This window comes from Ischnura elegans, chromosome 2, assembly GCF_921293095.1.
Source record: "Ischnura elegans chromosome 2, ioIscEleg1.1, whole genome shotgun sequence".
NCBI lineage: Eukaryota > Metazoa > Arthropoda > Insecta > Odonata > Coenagrionidae > Ischnura > Ischnura elegans.
This window is the reverse complement of record NC_060247.1, coordinates 58,376,249-58,395,583: the sequence shown is the minus strand read 5'-3', so window position 1 is coordinate 58,395,583 and position 19,335 is coordinate 58,376,249. Positions and strand designations below refer to the sequence as shown.

Here is a 19,335-nt window from a genome sequence, read left to right as displayed (position 1 = left end):
GTTCTTTTTTTTTAATTTTCCTCGCAGATTATTTGAACTGTGATAAAAAATCAGCCTTTGGACCCAGGTTATCAAGTCAGTATGTTACGTGGCTGAATAAAAATATAGTCCCTCATGACAGGACTGAAATATGCAACTAATCTCATGTATCTATTTTTGCTTTTCAAAAAAAAGTAAAATGATAAAATAATTTCTTAAATCAAACTTAAAATTAAAAGCATCAAAGCAGTGGCATAACTATGGAGGGATTTGGTGATAAATACCCCCTCCCCTAAGCCTCAGAGAAATAAAAATATTGTCTAGTTTTGACAAATATTGACCTGCTTGTGGAACGACCGCTGTCCAGGAAAAACACCCGAGCACAACGTATCTGCTTAAAGTTATGTTTTTAAGGATAATATGATGTAAAATATATTTCCAGGCATGTTATTTTACAAACATTTTTCCGGAATTTCAAAATGTTGCAAGGGCCTGGAGGTCACTACCATATGCCATCTCAAAGCATATTCCGAATTACGGCACTGCATAAGACACTCGTGTAAATTCTTTTTATTCAGTGAATACAGTTTAGAAGTACTGAAGCACACATTGAGGAAGTAAGTGGAGAAAAATTAAACTCAAAGTATTAATATCTCGTGACAACCACAAATTAATGAGTGCTCAGGCCTCCATCAAAAAACTGTGAGGTGGAAGAGTATCCGTAGATCGTTCGCTCTCCCTCGCCACCCGTGGACGAATTTTGCCCACTGTGAGCCGCCTGCTTCAGCTGCATTTGCCATCCAGAAAATATCACTAGCTAATGTAAATGTTTTATTTACCAGCATTGCATTCATTATAACAATACATCAGTACCAATCAATTTTCAATTGGCCCATCGGTTTCGAAGTTAGCAGAGATTTGCGTAGCTTAAAACAAAGCAGTCAATTTTAGTAGTAGGGGACATTTGGAACAAACGGGACACTTAAAAAGTAAATTACCATGTCTCATAACCTAAACAATCTTTTCCTTAGTTTTAAGGTTTTCGCAGCGATTAGATGCACTATTATAATTCATTTTCGGGTGTACGTCTGCTACGACCCACACAGATAGGTACTTAAACGCGGCATCACACCATCACCCGCGTCAGAAGTCCTGCGTTATCAAGACCTTAAGACATAGCGCCCTTGCCGTTTCTGATGAAGATAGCGTGGCAAGTGAAATGGAACATTTTATTTCTATTTTAAAAGGAAACGGATATGCTAATTCATTCATTAGGAGAGCTTTAAGGGAAGTCAAGGCCCCGATGGAGAAAATAAAACCAAGTGCTTTTGCAGTTCTTCCTTACATATCAGGAACAACGGACCGGATTGCTCGCATCCTTGGAAAAGCCAACGTTGAAACCAGGTTTGGCACGTTGAGGAAGATCATAGACCTACTTCCATCCGTCATCGATGCTGTTCCCCCATTACAAATGGAAGGTATATATGAGATTCCGTGCTCATGTGGGTCTAGTTACATCGGACAGACCAAACGGAAGATAGTGACAAGGCTGAAAGAGCATGAAAGGGCGCTGAAGGCAAGGCAATGGGAAACTTCAGCTGTCGCCGATCATTTTATGTCGGGGCCAGGACACAAGATCCTCCTGGATGAGGCCAAAGCCATTGCAAGAAAATCTGCATATTATCCACGGCTTATTAGAGAGGCGATAGAAATTTCTAAACGACCTATGAATTTTAACAGGGATGATGGATATAATTTAAGCCATGTGTGGAAGAGATACATTTCGAAAATTTAATAACAATATTCCACTTTTCATCTTCCTTTTTATAGTAGATGTTTTAAAGAAGTTGGCTTTTATTTTATTTTTATTTACTTTTTTAAATACCTTGACAACAATGGACCAGTTTTTCCAACGGTATGATAGGTGTTTATATTTTCATTCTCCTGACGACGTTCCCAGTAAGTGGAACGAAACGTTGAGTTAAATATTAAGCACGCAGACGTACACCCGAAAATGAATTATAATAGTAATCTTTTTCTGTTAATTTTTTTGTACAATTGCTTTATCTTTCTGCTTGACGTCGACGACTAGAAAACAAATTTTAACTTACTGAAACAACGTTTATTATTTAATATTTACTTTTTTTATTTCAAGTGCCCCAGTTAATCACACCGGTCTGATAAAAGGGGTAGGTACCTCAAGTTACCACAGATCTTTAGGCATCGTAAACTTATCATTTGTCAAGCAATAAAATTTAACCTAATCACAAAAATCACATTTATATGGTTTGTCATTGACATCACCAATACTAGCGCACTATTCATGAGCCCATTCATTACACATACAGCACTTTATTCACCCTTCTTCCGATTTGGAATTTGAATGAAGTTCATTGCAGTAGATGGAAGATAATATTCTGTCTTCTTCCCCTTGGACTTCTGGCGATGACTCATATTCTACTACAGTTTTCTTTGTCAACTTTTGCCCGCTCTCTCTACGAGCGGTTACAGAATTACCGGCAGAAACATCTCAGAAATGGATTCCGTTTGAGGTTTCCTTTCGCAAGGCCTGGCCCTCCCTTGTTTCGAAGATGAAATAAATTCTTTCTTATGAGGAGAGCTTGCCAGAATAGCTGTCTTTCCTTTCCGTCTTCTGATGGTTCCTTCTCTTTTTTCTGCTCTCGGTGCTAACTTTACATCTTGTGCAGAGCCCTGAAACGCTGATGCAGACCGTTCATGTTCCTTATACCGAGTAGATTTTGATGTAGATGGATCAGTAGACATTCTCTTTGGTGACTCTGAAGCAAATTTCAGGAAATAGACACCATTTCTCTCCATTAATGTCTCAGCGATTTCAAGTGGCGTGTCAGTGATTTCAGTTGGTGAGTCTGTTGTCTCAGTTGGCTGCAAAATCCAATCAATAAAGATATCCGAATCCAAAGGAAATATTCCAGGCATGCGGAAGTCACTTACTGCTGTCTCAAACGAAGAAGCTTTCATGACCGTTATTCTATACTGTCATGCAACTTGCAACACGATTGCGATCACGCGCCCTGAGTGAGACTGAAGCCACTTCATTGCATCTTGAGAGTAGTAATTACTCAATGGTGCCATGAATGTCACATCTAAGGGGTTCATTCGATGTATGCAATGTGTTTTACACATCAATAAAGATGGACGTAATTTTCTCGAGTCATGTGTGTTAATCCAATGCTCTTGGTGTGTGTTACATGTCCATCGTTAAGCAGAAGCACTGTTTTTTTTGTTGGTTTTGAAAATCAATGCAACTTGTAAACCATTTGAGCAATATATCCTTCTGCATCCATCCACAAAGGGTGGTATCATTCAAACTGCTACTCGAAGTCAGTTGTATAACACGGGGTACTATCCCGTTCTGTCCAACTTTCAAGTGCCCTGTTTTATCCAACCACGCCATTTTACAAAGCAGATGACTTCAACAGAAAAGTAGTGGAATATTCTTATTGAAACATACATCATTGCATGAAGAAGAAGATGCTTAGTTTACACTAAACTAGCTTTGAAATCTTCTAGTGAAGGTTTTCCAGCACTTGAGAGCCGAAAGTTACATCACAACACACTGAAAAATATTATTTTAGCGTAGATAATTCACACGTGAACATAGCGGATAGTTTGTACAATCAGAATGGCTGGGAAAAACTCATGAAGATTTTAGAGTCTTGAACGGAAGAAGTCAGCCTAAATCAAACAAGAAAACTTCGGTACCCCGTTTTATCAGCCCACCCTGTTTTATCCAACTCTCTCCTATGAAAAATTTGTTTTCTGAAAACTGTTAATAATAGATCTAAATTTCTGACACCAAAATCCCAAGGTACTGGAACGAAAATTACGGGCAAACCAACCGCTCAAAGTTGGTCAACTTGATTTTACGCGGAAAAAACGGGTACTTTTTTGACAAAAATTTAAGTACAGGAAATAATAATGAGCCAAAGACTTTTTAAAGTAGATGATCCAACGTAGAAATATAATTTTCAGGGTAATAGCATCATTGAAGTAGTAAACTTTTGCAATGGTGATAATTCCGCTCGATCGATTCATGTGCGAGTTATATCGATACCAATCTCCTTGGATACGCTTTAATGGCTAATAACTTTTCTGTTAATCAGGTTTTGAACATGAAAGTCATACACAATACAACTGATAATGCCATTCATCCGACAAAAGTTAAATCAAACGGATCGAATGATTAGAGTCGAAGATATGATCGATACAAGGTTGCATTGGATGGAGTCATTTTACATAGTTACGGGGATAAAAAATTTATCAATACGTAAGGGAAGGAATGATATATGCGTACACATAAATTATTTAGATGAATTATGTTTCATAATAAAGATACATCGATATGAACTTATATATTTTTGTACTAGGCCCCCGTAAGAAATTTACGCATCGCGTCTATCTACGTCACCAATATAAGAACATCGGCTAAATTTTGAAAGCGGGGATATGCCGGGTCTACACTAGTAACTTAAGTGACTACTTAAGTTGGCTCTGTACTTAAGTGGGTAGTGTAGGTGTCACCAGCTTCACTTAAGTACACCTCCACTTAAGTCATCTTAGAACCCAACTTAAATTGCGTTGGCAACTGTTTCCGCACGGTTGAAGCTCTTCAAGTGTTGTTAATAGCACCCATCCCACCCCTGACTCATCCCGTTGATTTTCGGTAGCCATTGCTCACATGTGGTGAAGAGACTTGATTCATGAGCAGTAAAGGAGACAAGAGATCCTCCAACTTTTCCCCTGAGGAAGTGGAAGTCCTCATAGGAATATGGGGAAACTTCCTTATTCAGGGAAAGTTCGAAAAAAATTTAAAACACAATAATGTGTGGAAATTGGCATTGGAGGAGTTTAAATTCGTAGTCGGAGACGAGGGAGAGAAGATACAGCGGTACAACCGCACTTGGGAGGAGTTGAAGGTAAAAGTTGCAAATTTAAAAACGGAATATACGAAGGAGAAGGCGAAAATAAAATCCGGTAAGTTATTTATTTTATCTTTAGTTGCTTGTATTCTATATGTCAATATTTTTCTCCATACTTCCATGTAATCATTGATGTTTTTAACCAAACGTGTAACTTTCGTTTAACAGGATCAAGTCCTTCGACGTGGAGGCATTTTAATTCAATGAATGCGGTGTTGGGGTCTACAGACTACCATAATGAGGCTCTGGTGATGGAAACCTTATGCCGTTCACCTGAAGCCGAGCAAAGTAAGTTTTTGCTGCAGTCAATAATTTCAAATTATGTTTTAAGTTGTGCTGTATTCGATGATGTGGTTATTGAGCGTTCTTTTTCGTTATTTAACTTTCTTGTATTGTGGTTATTAAATCGACGAATTTATTTTGTGGATATTCTCATCTTATTGGTGGTTTTATATCTGTGAAAAGTTATTGCTATGCCTGTTGCTCACGGTGAAACCCGTTTAAAGAACTTAGGACCGTTTTAAGGAATATTAAGCCTGAGACAACGGCAGTATGTCCGGTGAAGCAGTTAAGTTTCCTTGGGGTCATAATCGAAGATAAAGTAAACGAATGCACTTGTAAAATCCCATACACTGCTATTGCCACCATTGCGTAAGGCTTCAGTTAGAGCTCTGGGGATGCCGAGGGGGAGAAGATATGGCGATGTAATTGGACGCAGGAGGAATTGAGGGTTTAAATTTAACATCATAGGTTTTAATAAAGGAGTGGAATTTGACTAGGTTTTTTCGTTTACGTTATGAATATGCCATTCCACGAAGTCAAGCCGAGTATTTTGTTTTGTATTCGTGAAGAAGTGAAATTGCATTGTAAGGGAAATCCTTCTTCCCATGAATTATTGGTTATGCATAATCTGGTTTTACTGACAACGTGAATCTCGGCATCGAGCATTGCAGTGATTGGATCACTAATGACTAAGTGATGGAATTCCAGATTTGTTTTCCCAGATCCTTGTACTTCCCATTACTACAATAATTACGCCCCTGTGTGATCAGTGCCAGCACTAGCAGTGAAGTCTCATGTGATATGCTTAGCCTTAATGTTAAAACTTGTGTATTATTATGGTTTGTTATATCCCTTAAGTCTGACATGTGCCTTTGTTTCCCCATAGCTTTGATTGTTATGCCTGATATTGGCCATTCATCAAGCTCCTGCTCAGAGGGATCAAATTCCCCTGTCCCAACTGGGATGATGGAGGAGACTCGATTGAGGAGGGACAGCACATCGAGTGATATCAATATGTAAGTGATAATCGTTGGGTCATTGCTGTTACAGGAGGTAATGTAATTAAGGTGCACAAAGAAGTGAAAAGGGATACTTCCTTTTCTGTTTCAAATTTACCTAAAGTGAATTTCGAACGTTTTAGGACAAAGTTTGTGGAGCCAATTCTGCTTCTTGAATAAATTAAGTTTCCCTCACTCCTTCCGCATTCCTTGATTACACACCGCTAATGTTTCATTTGTGTGTCAATTTCATTCAAAGGGAGGTGTTGCGTAATTATTGCTAAGTTATCATTCTTTTTCCATTTCTGTTGGGTTTCATGATTAGGCAGAGTACATTTATGCCTGCTTGCCCCAGTTTTCACTGTTGATTCGTATTTTAGGTATTGTGAGCACCTTGCACTACGGGAATGTGGTGGCCTGGTGGGTAAAGTAAGGTGCTCAGATGATGAAGAATTAAGGTTCGGGTCCCCTCGGAGGAATGTTTTACTCTATAGTTACATAAGTCAAGAAAGTAAGATAAAAATGTTGTTCTGTACCTCCGCATGTTCAAAAAAAGAATGAGAACATTTTGGTTGATATTGAAAGAATCCAATGTACCCTGTTACTACGAGGAGTAAACGTGTAAATATTTTTGAATAGGAGATTCACTCCAGCCGGACATTCATTGATGCAGGACTCTGCTACCTGCTAGCATCCTGTGTCGTATCAGTGCTCAAAGCCTCGCCCCAATGCCACCTCACTTGCGGCAGCGGGAACCAGAAATACATCACACGGCGTTTTCTCGGCATTCATACTTAGCTGTGGCGTTTTTGCAGTCTTGAAAATTTTCACTTTCCATGTAATAGCAAAAAATGGATGTCGTCATTTAAAAATCTAAAAGCGTGAAAGACGTACTCCAGGAGTAATAATCTTTCGATTAAGGCAATAAAAAAATAATAGAAAACCACCCTATTTCATAGTATTTTTAATAAATTGTCCTGCTGATGCAGATCATGGTACATATTAAATTATTATTGTCATTCATCCAACCATATAATCTTTTTGCAGCACACAACATAGGCGTCGGAAGGCCCCCAGTACCCACTTAATGCAGGAGTTGCTGGAAACGGAGAAGAAAGTGCTATCTCTGATTGAAAAGAGGGCCAAGGTGGTTGAGGAGGCTGAGGTGAGGGAGGCAAGATACCTCGAACTGCAGGAGATAGCCAGTGCCAGGGAGGAGAGGCTATCTGGATGCCAGGAGAGGGCCTTACTGGCTATGGAGAGCTACTTCTCCTCCCGTACTCCCAACCACGGGGAAAAAGGGAGATGCGAGGTTGTGCCTTCTGGAAGTGTGGTACTCCCCAGAGTGGGGCCAGGCACTTCCTCCTTGTCCTTAAGGGGGATTGAGCCAGGTGTAAGGAGGCATGGGGAGGCCATAGTGTTACCAAAGAGTGTCTTGGAACTTGGAACACCAGGCAAAAAACTTTCCCTGGTGATGCTATTGCTTTCTGTGGTGTCCAAGCAAGTTTACATAATGGTACCCATGGTAGGGTCAACTACCCAGTTATTTACACTTTAAGGACCTTGACGAAGAAAATTAACTCTTGTAACCGTTGTCTCACAATTTCAGTTTATTTATAACTTTCCTAATATCTGAGAGACATGTTACTTTAGTTTCCCCATGAGAGTGAATTATGTCTTACATACAACTATTTACAAAAAATAATTGTTTAGGAAGTCCTATAATCACAGTTATTGGCATACCAGATTTTCAATCAATGCTTGGCACATTTTTTTTATAATTTATGATATATTTTAAAGAAATAGCTTTATCTACTGAATCGATCATTATCATACCTGTAAGTATAGTAATACAGTGAGAGGTGGTAAAATACCATTAAATGAAAATCCAATGATGTAACTTTAAAATGTTAGGTTATTTGATAGCGCTCCCACAAATTGTGTAGAACTCTGAATTCCTCTACTTCTCCCAAATTTTGTTCAATACTTTAAAATTTTCACTTTGCTCTTCCCCAGCCATCAAAGAAAAATCATCTTATGTAAGTGTATTCACCTTAAAAACTGAAATATTCACACTGACTTTGGATGAACGCTTTCCTAGGCATGAAATTCTTGCATAGCGAACTTGGGTGGTAAAGCAGATGGGTATTTTGGCCATCTACAAACAACACAACTGGTAATGGGATTTTATTTAAAAAAAAAAGATGAAAAATATTCCCAATAAATTTAAAAGTTACTCCTTCATGTGAACGATAAAATTTCAGGGTGTCTGCGTAAAAAGCCATGATACCACTTATTTCCAGGAGTATTGCCCTTCAAAGAATTTCTGCGATTATTTTTCTAGAACTCTTTGACATCAACTATCAATTATTTTGCTCGGAGTTCCTTGAAATTATTAACTTGAGACCAGACCAGACTTGTTGACCAGAGCATTCAGCCACAGGTAAGGTTGGTTAAGTAGGTTAAAGCTGTGTCATGTTATGGTTAGCAATAATCAGATCTTGCAAACTCAACCATTAGTAAAGCCCACTGGATTTCTAATTAAGTTCAACGTGTTGAAACACCACTGCATCATCAGATCCAACTGTCATTACAGGATAATGCCTCCTCACGAATGTTCAGGAGGATAAGGTAACAAGAAAGTGGGTTCTGGTAGTACGTTGATGAAAAAAAGTGTACAACAAGTTCAATGCAATACCTAATTTTATTTCAAAATGAGGGTTATCATATGTAAGTTAGGCTTGGATTATTATATTGTCTTTTAGTAAAATTCTTACTAATTGTTCCCGCCTCTCTATGGCAGCCGAGTACAAAGCTCTTTCCGGCAGAGTCCGGTCAGGGTTTGGGAACTGTACATTAGGGTGGGCCGAAAAAAGGTTTTTTTTCCTGATCAAATTTGCCCTATGCGGGAAAGTTGCGAAATGATATAAGGATCTCGCACACAAAATTTTTTTCAAATCGGATAATATTAACCACTGCCGCCCGAGCTCTAAAGTTTAAAATTTTGCGAAAAATCAGGCTGATTTCATAATCAAACGGCTATGAAGACGAATTTTATGAAAATGTGGGATAATGGATAATATCAAAGAGTGGATTCATGTTTATAGTTTATGAAAATGAAATTTGATGTTTTTTTGACAACATCTATGGTTAAAAAAATGTCTATTAATTAACAACAAAATTATAGTATAGACCACCCGCACAACACAACTCATTTTTGCCTACATTTCTAAAACTCCATTTTGGGGGCTAAATTGCAGGTAAAATAATATTTATTTCGATTGAATTTCATTTCTTATCAAATAAGTCATCATTTGGCAGTAAATAATCCCACAAAAAGTAATAATAAGGTAAATTATTTGAAATTAACATCAATCATAATGACGAATAACGTACCTGTGGAGCTATTTTCAACAAGAAATTCAGCCAAGGCTTAGAAAAAACAGAACCCGAACACCAAGCATTTCACTAAGTAGCTCTCTGCTAGTTTCGTAAAGAAACTACCCAGAACTCACCACGAGGAAGAGGCTACCATCGAGTTCCACCCGTGTCCCCCCCAGCCAACCTTCCGAAGGACACGATTGTGAAAGCACATCAATTACTCTGAGAAAATTATTCAATTCTATTATTAGTATAATTATCCGTCTCTTATGCACGATAATGCCCATTCATGCCTGCGTTCTATACTGCACACGGATTTTGATGCTAACATTATCATTTGTACCATCCTCTCAACTGCTTGTGTATGTTCCGTAACAAGGTCTTCCAAGTTTTTGTTTGTCATCCCAGCTACTATTGGTGGTTTATTTACCTCAATTGGTTCACAGTCAACCAAGTCGATATAATTTTGAGCATCGAAGTTTAGAAAGATTTTGTGCTTTCCCGGCGAATGGACTGAGGGAAGAGTTCTCGGGATCGCCACCGGGTCAGGAACTCCATATCTGCCGACGTTTCGATGTCTGACTCAGTCATCGTCCTCAGGGCTGTGAAGTCGGACATCGAAACGCCGGCAGATATGGAGTTCCTGACCCGGTGGCGATCCAGAAAACTCTTCACTCTATCGTAGGTTAGCTTTGGAAAATTCGAATCTCCTCATTCCCTCCTGCTGAGTTTCTCTCGATTTCAATGTATTTGTGATGGCCATTGTACGAGTTTGTCTGCGTTCATCGGCTAACATTGCAAGCGGAATATTATCTGGGTGAGCAAAATTACATTTCCCTGAATCATAGAGTAGCGGCGTAATTTGATGTCTCTATCTATATATTTCATAAGAAGAATTATGTTCATAATATACTTCGGGACTTCTGTTCAATATTGTCTCAATTTTATTGAAAGCCGCGTTGGAGCGTAAACTTCGATAACAAATTTTGCCAGGGTCATCAGTTCTTTTGACGGTTCAAACGATAGTTCATTGCAATGAAGCAGGCAAACAAACCAATGCAAAGGTCTTCTTAGGGCCATTTCTATTCTCCTGATTACTCCAGCAAGGCTTCCGGTGTTAACCTCAGTTCCATCGCACACAATTGCTTGGAGTCCATCGATAATGATCATTTCCTCCCCTAGAAAATTCGTTATGGAATCTTATAGGCCAATAGCTTTGCTGACACATGGGGTGACATGCCATAAGTAGCGTGAACCGGGCTCTTGAACGAGAGTTACATGCTCCTCACCTATTGTTTTTCACTTTGATTGACTATAAACGAAAGCAGAGTCTTTCCTCTCGTCGAAGTAAAGAGCTTGCAGTTTAACAGTTCCCACATTCCTCCGAAGAGACGTGCGCAATCTTTCTCTTTCCCTTCTAAATTTGTTCTTGTCATCAAAAAGTACATAGACTCCTTGAGTAACCAACCCGATATCTATTAGGTGCGCAGATGCAAGTGCTGTAGAGGTATGGTTTGACATGCAGAATTATTCACAGGATGATGCAAATCTTGGCAATTTCAAATTACATACACTAACCTTTTTCCATGAAATACTCTCCTTCACTTGCATCACATAACTCTCCGTTCAATGTCATTTAATCACCTGAGTCTTCCGAACAGAAGTGTTATGACAAAATAGGGTAGAACATTCGGGTGTTCCTTTGTTCCTTCTAACCTGCAAAGCCTCGTCTTCCTATTTTTGGTCTCCTGCACATCGATGGCGCCTATCTTCATTTTCCTGCCAATTCTCTGTCCTTTGGGAATTCCCATTCTAAACAAGGCATTTTCGAAAGAAAATCACAAACAGAATCAGTCTCACTAAAGGAATTTATATGCCGCAACATCAAAAAGCTGACGTGCGTGACGAAGAAAGTCTTGATTTAGATCAATGAAAGCATTCTTGTTGACAGATCGAAGAATATTGCGATTATTTCCATGATATTGAATAATTTGTCAAACAATTTGCCTATATCCAACAACTAGGATAGAGGATCTATGCCAAATGCCTTCAATGGCATAAGCCACTGTCTCCGCGATTCCCGACAGAGAAATAATGGTATTTTAACTTTCTTCTTCAATGTGCCGAGAGTACAAAAACATTTTCATCATCTCTTCATAAGTGGGCAAATATCACACACTTCACTCCTCACCTGGTACGATTTCCCTCTATTCTAACCATTGCGTCAATCCTCCCGTAATCCTTTGGAAGGTTGGTTGGGGGACACCGGTGGAACTCGATGGTAGCCTCTTCCTCGTGGTGAGTTCTGGGTAGTTTCTTTACGAAACTAGCAGAGAGCTACTTAGTGAAATGATTGGTGTTCAGGTTCTGTTTTTTCTAAGCCTTGGCTGAATTTCTTGTTGAAAATAGCTCCACAGGTACGTTATTCGTCATTATGATTGATGTTAATTTCAAATAATTTACTTTATTATTACTTTTTGTGGGATTATTTACTGCCAAATGATGACTTATTTGATAAGAAATGAAATTCAATCGAAATAAATATTATTTTACCTACAATTTAGCCCCCAAAATGGAGTTTTAGAAATGTAGGCAAAAATGAGTTGTGTTGTGCGGGTGGTCTATACTATAATTTTGTTGTTAATTAATAGACATTTTTTTAACCATAGATGTTGTCAAAAAAACATCAAATTTCATTTTCATAAACTATAAACATGAATCCACTCTTTTATATTATCCATTATCCCATATTTTCATAAAATTCGTCTTCTTAGCCGTTTGATTATGAAATCAGCCTGATTTTTCGCAAAATTTTAAACTTTAGAGCTCGGGCGGCAGTGGTTAATATTATCCGATTTGAAAAAAATTTTGTGTGCGAGATCCTTATATCATTTCGCAACTTTCCCGCATAGGGCAAATTTGATCAGGAAAAAAAACCTTTTTTCGGCCCACCCTACTGTACATGGAAATTATTGACAATGTCCTGCCAGGAGTCAAAGTATGGCTCCCGAGCACACTCACACATATTGTGCAACACTATGCAAGTTGAAATGATAAGTTTAACATTTTCCAAGTCCATGTCTGCTCTTTTCATTAATATCCTCCACCTCCCTTTCAATCGTCCGAAAGCATCCTCCACAACCACCCTCGCTCTGCTTAGCCTTCTGTTATAATTCCCATGGAGCAAGGGCATTCCGTTAGTAATCAGGTACGGCTTCATCAAGTTTGCCATGAGAGGGAAAGCACCATCGGCCACGATTAAATAATCGCCCGCACCACGCAACTCCGTTTTCAGCTGCGAGCTATTGAAAATAGCGGCGTCATTAACTCTCCCTGGCTTCCCCACATTAACATAAGTGAATTTGTACGAGGCATCCACGAGCGCCAACACTACGACCGAATGATACTGTTTATAGTTAAAATAGACCATCGCGTTCAAGGACGGTTCAATGATGGGGATATGAGTCCCATCAAGGGAACCGAAGCAGTTGGGGAATTGCCAACGACTGTAAAATTCGTTCGCCAATAGCTCCTTCTCCCTCGGAGTGTTGGGGAACTTGACATACATAGGTAAGAGCACAGAATTTACCACATTGCAGAATTCATACAAAATGTAGGGCACAGTACTTTTACCGATTCTAAACCAATCTGCTATAGTCCAAAAATCACAATTACTCTTAAGAGCATAGAGGGCTACGGCCACTCTCTTCTCTACAGGAATGCTCATTCGCAACTTCGTGTCCTCTTTTCTTATATGAGGCCGAACCAAATCAACCAGAGCACCGAATGTCTGCCGGCTCATCCTAAACTTCTTCACGAAGCGTTCCTCTGAATAATGCGGGACATTCAACTCCCACTGAGACTCGAAAGGGTCATTCCGTAACAGCTCAGGTTGGGCCCATAGTCTTCTGCGGACACCTTCACGGAAGAACCGCTGAATGAGCAGGCGTACCTGCTGTAGCCTACCAAGAAGCATTTCTGTTTCCAGGGCCCGCTGTTCACGACGTTCCCGGATTCTCTTAAGGTGCCGCGAAATGCTCCTTCCCCTCGCATGATTCCTCCGCCTTAAGTCGGTGATCTGAAAGTTATGTCCAACGCAAATGAGCGAAACATTACCATCTTCGATAAATCTGAATGAGAGACTGGGAAGATGAATTGTATACAGTATGCTACACCAAATGCTCACCATTTCCAGCAACAAAGACATGGCAGCTCTAAATTCGTCTTGTTCCATCACCTCTCGCCAAATAGTTTTTGCAGAGGGACTGAAATCGGTCTTTCTTTCAACTTTCAAAATCTAAATCACAGAACCCACAGAATCACTCTTGCTCTTCTTCCTAGATCTTCATCTGTCAACATATCTGTTTCCCGATGTAGACAATTGACGGCGCTGAAGTCGACTTAAAGAGCAAGTGTAGCTACCGTACCACACTTAAGATTGGACTTAAGTGAAGTCACTTAAGTTAAGTGTGTAGTCTAGACAAGGCAATAGTAGAGAAGGCAGGGATAACGGAGTGACCATAGAATGGAAGGGATATCAATAGGATTGCGGATTTTACAGTACAGATGTCAGCATAGTCTAAAGTACGATTCCATTAGTATAGCAAATACGCAAATTGGCATAACTTGATTAGCGTTTACGTTGGACCTACGAAACTTGGTGAACGGGTACATCTTGGTATTCCTCACAATGCTCAATGGTAATACGTTTTGTATACCGTCTCACTTTCGATATACATCGAATCTATTTTCTTAAAATATATCGAATTGCTATAACATGTAGGATTTAACATCCGAGGACATAGTTGACCAGGAATTATATAGAAGATAACCATAGACTGGAAATACAACCAATATCATTGCAGATTTTACAACACAGATGGCAGTATAGTCGAAAGTTCGATTCGATTTATATAGCAAATACGCAAATTGGCATATATTGATAAGTATACCAGTTGGACCAATCTAATTTGGCGAAGGTGCACATTTTGGTATTCCTCACGATGCACAACAGAAATATGTTTTGTATGTAGTCTAACGTGCGATATATATCGAATATGCTTTTTCTTCAAATATATCGAACTGCTATAACATATAGGATTTTAAATCCAAGGGCATAGTTGACAAGGTATTATATAGAAGATGCCCATAGACTGAAAATTAAACCAATAGAATTGCGGATTTTACAGTACAGATTTCAGTATAATCGAAAAATCGATTCGATTATTATAGCAAATACGTAAATTGGCATAACTTCAATAGGTTTACCGTTGGATCAATGAAATTTGGTGAATGGGTACATATTGGTATTCCTCACAATGCCCAATGAAAATTTGTTTTGTACGTAGTCTCACATTCGATATATATCGAATCAACTTTTTCTTAAAATATATCGAATTGCTATAACATGTAGGATTTTACATCCAAGGACATAGTTGACTAGGGATTAAATAGTAGATACCCTAAGACTGGAATTTAAGCTAATAGCATTGCAGATTTTACAGTACAGATGTAAGTATGATCGAAAAATCGATTCGATTATTCTAGCATATACACAAATTGGTATAACTAGAATAGTATATCCGTTGGACCAATGAAATTTGGTGAATGGGTACATATTGGTATTCCTGACAATGCCCAATGAAAATTTGTTTTGTACGTAGTCTCAAATTCGATATATATCAAATCAACTTTTTATTCAAATATATCGAATTGCTATAACATGTAGGATTTTACATCCAAGGGCATAGTTGACAAGGTATTATATAGTAGATGCCCATAGACTGAAAATTAAACCAATAGCATTGCGGATTTTACAGTACAGATGTCAGTATAATCGAAAAATCGATTCGATTATTATAGCAAATACGTAAATTGGCATAACTTCAATAGGTTTACCGTTGGATCAATGAAATTTAGTGTATGGGTAAATCCTGGTATTCCTCACAATGCCCAATGGAAATATCTTTTTTATGTAGTCTCACGTTCGATATATATCGAATCTACTTATTCTTAAAAGACATCGAATTGCTATAACATTTAGGATTTTACATCTAAGGACATAGTTGACCAGGAATCATATAGAAAATACCCGCAGACCGGAAGTAAAACCAATAGCATTGCTAATTTTAAAGTACAGATGTCAGTATAATCGAAAGATCGATACGATAATTATAGCAAATACGCAAATTGGCATAACTTGATTGCTATATATGTTGGACCAAAGAAATTTTGATAATGGGTACATCATGATATTTCCCACAATGCCAAATAGAAATATGTTTTGTATATGGTCTCACATGCGATATATATCGAATATTTATTTTCCAAATTATATCGATTTGCCTTAAAATTTAGGATTTTACATCCACAGGCATTGTTGACCAGGAATTATAGAGTAGATGACTATTAACTTGAATTATAATATACAGCATTGCGGATTTTACAGTGCAGATGGCAGTTTAATTGAAATATCGAATCGATTATTGTAGCAAATATGCAAATTGGCATAACTTGAATAGTATATACGTTGGACCAATGACATTTGGTGAATGGGTACACAATGGTATTCCTGACAATGCCCAATGGGAACATTTTTTGTATGTAGTCTCTCATTCGATATATATCGAATCTGATTTTTCTTAAAATATATGGAATTGTTATAACACATCGGAATTTACATCAATGGGCAAAGTTGACAAGGAATTATATGGTAAATGGCCATAGACCGGAATTAAAATGAAAAGCATTGCGAATTTTACATTACAGATGCAGTATAATCGAATGATGGAATCGATTATTATAGAAAATACGCAAATTGGCATAGCTTGATTCGTATATCCTTTGGACAAATGAAATTTGGTGAATGTGTAAATCCTGGTAGTCTTCACGAAGCCCAATGGAAATATGTTTTGCATGTAGTGTCTCATTAGATATATATCGATTCAGCGTTTTCTTAAAATATATCGAATTGATATAACATGCAGGATTTTACATCTGCGGGCGTATTTGACCATGAAATATAGGGTAAATGACCAAACGGGAAGATAAATCAAGAGGAATGCGAAATTTTAATTTCACCTGTCAGTATACTTGATAATTCGATATGATAATGGTAGCAAATATGCAAATTTTCGTATCTGTCTATCTACTGATGTTAAACCGATGAAATAATATGAATATGTTTATTATAGCATTGTTCATGCTGCACTTATGAAATATATTTGCGTTCTAAGCTCCCATTCGACACATATCGAATCTACGTTTTTGTAAAATATATCGAACTGCTATTACTTACCGAATATAATATCAACGGGGACAGTTGAACATTCTTCGGTTCTTTCTCCAATTCAAGTTTCATAACCGTATTAATATATTTATTGTTATCAATGCGTTTTGTTGTTACAAACCTTCCTTACATATAAAAAAATGACAGCATTGAGAGACATACATCGTCAGAGAAATCCGAACATTACTTCATCATTCGAGACATATTTATTCGGATAATCATTTCATTAGTCTCTGTTCGTTTATTTTCTAATAATGATGTATTTAATTTCATCAAGTCTGCTGTATTCAAAAGTTAAAAATAAAAAATGGAGGTGATACAATCCTAGGGTAAGGGCTAAAATAAGAAAAATCTGTTACATTTCATAAGTTCATCTATCGTACACTATATATTTTTCTACATTGCGTAAATCATTCATATCAAAACGGTTTCCCGAAGCATTGATCACCGTGGTTACCAAGAAGGTCTTAAGTATTGTTGACAGTGAATGAGCGTATTGCCCGCATATTTCACTCATTTAAACGATATTTGGGGTGTTTCTTTCGCTTTTTGAACCACTTATGGGCACATGACTCGGAAACATGTGACACAACTATGTTCCCACCCCCCTAATTACCCGCTTGATGAATTCAAGCGCCCAATCGACTCGCATGATTTTTGTTGCATTGAACTTTAATGCTTCATTTAGACGCTAGAACTCCTCAAACTTCCTTCCTCAAAGTGCATCCCTCCATTGAAAAAAAAATTAGGAGACATCCATTAATTACGCGAGGCGGTTAGAGAAGGAGGTGGTCAAGCTAATCCACACCTAATTTCACGTGGGGGAGAGGGGTATCCTGGCAGGTATCATGCAAGAAACGTGGTAAAATTGTGAGAAAACTGGGTTTAATTGAGCAAAACGTGTTTCTCTATTAAAATAAGATTAAATTCTATACGTGCAATAATATTTATCGCTTATGGAAACGCCACAATGTAGCACAGTAGCTCTTCAATTGTCAAAACAATTGAAGAGCTACTGTGCTACATTGTGGCGACTGTTCAATTGACATTCTATTGTGATAAAGCTTCGTAAGTATGTCATCAACGCGTGTCTGTACAGTAGGGTGGTCCTTATTTTTAAAGTTCTCGAATTTATTTTGGGACGCCCCCTAGTTTTGTTCTATTTGGTGAGAAAATAATTCATGAAATTGTTTTGCAATCGGATATCGGGAAAATACCGCATCGCGCTTAAAGTTTTGAAATTTTGGTATTTCTGGGTGTTTTTCGCACTTAACTGAAGATGATGTCAGTCTCGGATTATTCTATCGCTTTTTTTGACTTCTACAACGACTCTTTAGACATTTGCAGAGTATCACCTTAAATTTCTTTCATTTCTGCCCTTAGGCTACCGAGATATCGCACCGAGAGTGAGCGCGCGCCACCCCAGTCAGACAATTTTGGTGACACGCCGGTTGCATACTCTCAATATTTGTTGATCATTCTCACTCATCGTAAAAGCATAAAAATTCTTCAGATTAACTTTAAACTTCGTCAAAAAACCTTGAATGCTTTATTTATTTTTATTTATTTGCCGATAGCAAAAATAATATTATGATTTATTTTCTCACCAAATGCAACAAAATTGGGGGGCATCCCAAAAGAAAGGCGATAACTCTAAAAAAAAAAAAAAAAAAAGGAACACCCTAGTTTACAGTCAACGCAACAAAGCATAGATGAAAGTATTTACACTGATTTACAGTGATATTTACAGTTAAATAATAGGTTAATGTTTAGCGATGGAAATGTCTATCTAACTCTTACCATCCAAGCCTTAAAAGGGGCACCCATTGATTACTTGAGGTATTTTGGAGGAGGAGAGGTTCAAGCCGATTCTCACCTAATCTCACATGCGGGGATAGGTCACGGCAAGTATCATATAATTTTTTTCTGCAAGAAACAGAGTAAAACGTGATTCTATACTACGATCTTAGTAAATAATGCTATTATTATATTAATTATATATTATATTAATTCTGATCTTAACTAATGTTAAATAAAAATGATTTTAAAAAGTTGTTTGTGATTAATCCAACGCAATGAAGCATAGACTAACGAATTTACACTGAAAATTCGCATTTTCAACAATCTCACGTGAGATTAGAGGAAGGGGGTCGAGCCTAATCTCACGATATCCCATTAATTTGGAGGGGGTTCAAAATCGCCAAAACCATCTCACGTAAATTAATGGACGCCTCCTCAGTGAGTCATGGCATTAGAATAATCCAGGCTTGGAGCACTGATTATCTCATTTTTGTCCACGAGACAGAGTTTAGAATATGGAAAGATAGATTGACAACCACTTTAACTCTCCCACTTCACCTGGGGTCTTTTTTGGCTCCAAGGTTGATAAAACGCTTTAAAGTTTTGATTTAATCGAAAGAATCTTGCCATGTTACAGATATGCCTT

General features: G+C 37.9%; 2 protein-coding genes across 2 annotated transcripts; one reads left to right on the top strand and one right to left on the bottom strand.

The window, feature by feature from the left end:
* Positions 1-4,587: 4,587 nt before the first annotated feature.
* On the top strand, positions 4,588-7,778 carry LOC124174242 (myb/SANT-like DNA-binding domain-containing protein 1). The gene is made up of 4 exons (XM_046553335.1): positions 4,588-4,995; positions 5,109-5,228; positions 6,109-6,238; positions 7,268-7,778. Exons 1-4 carry the CDS (start codon positions 4,722-4,724, stop codon positions 7,776-7,778), a joined length of 1,035 nt encoding a protein of 344 aa, XP_046409291.1. The 5' UTR covers positions 4,588-4,721.
* A 4,776-nt stretch (positions 7,779-12,554) lies between these two features.
* On the bottom strand, positions 12,555-14,083 carry LOC124174241 (protein ANTAGONIST OF LIKE HETEROCHROMATIN PROTEIN 1-like). The gene is made up of 2 exons (XM_046553334.1): positions 13,788-14,083; positions 12,555-13,679 (listed from the first exon to the last, which is right to left on the bottom strand). Exons 1-2 carry the CDS (start codon positions 13,833-13,835, stop codon positions 12,555-12,557), a joined length of 1,173 nt encoding a protein of 390 aa, XP_046409290.1. The 5' UTR covers positions 13,836-14,083.
* Positions 14,084-19,335: the final 5,252 nt, after the last annotated feature.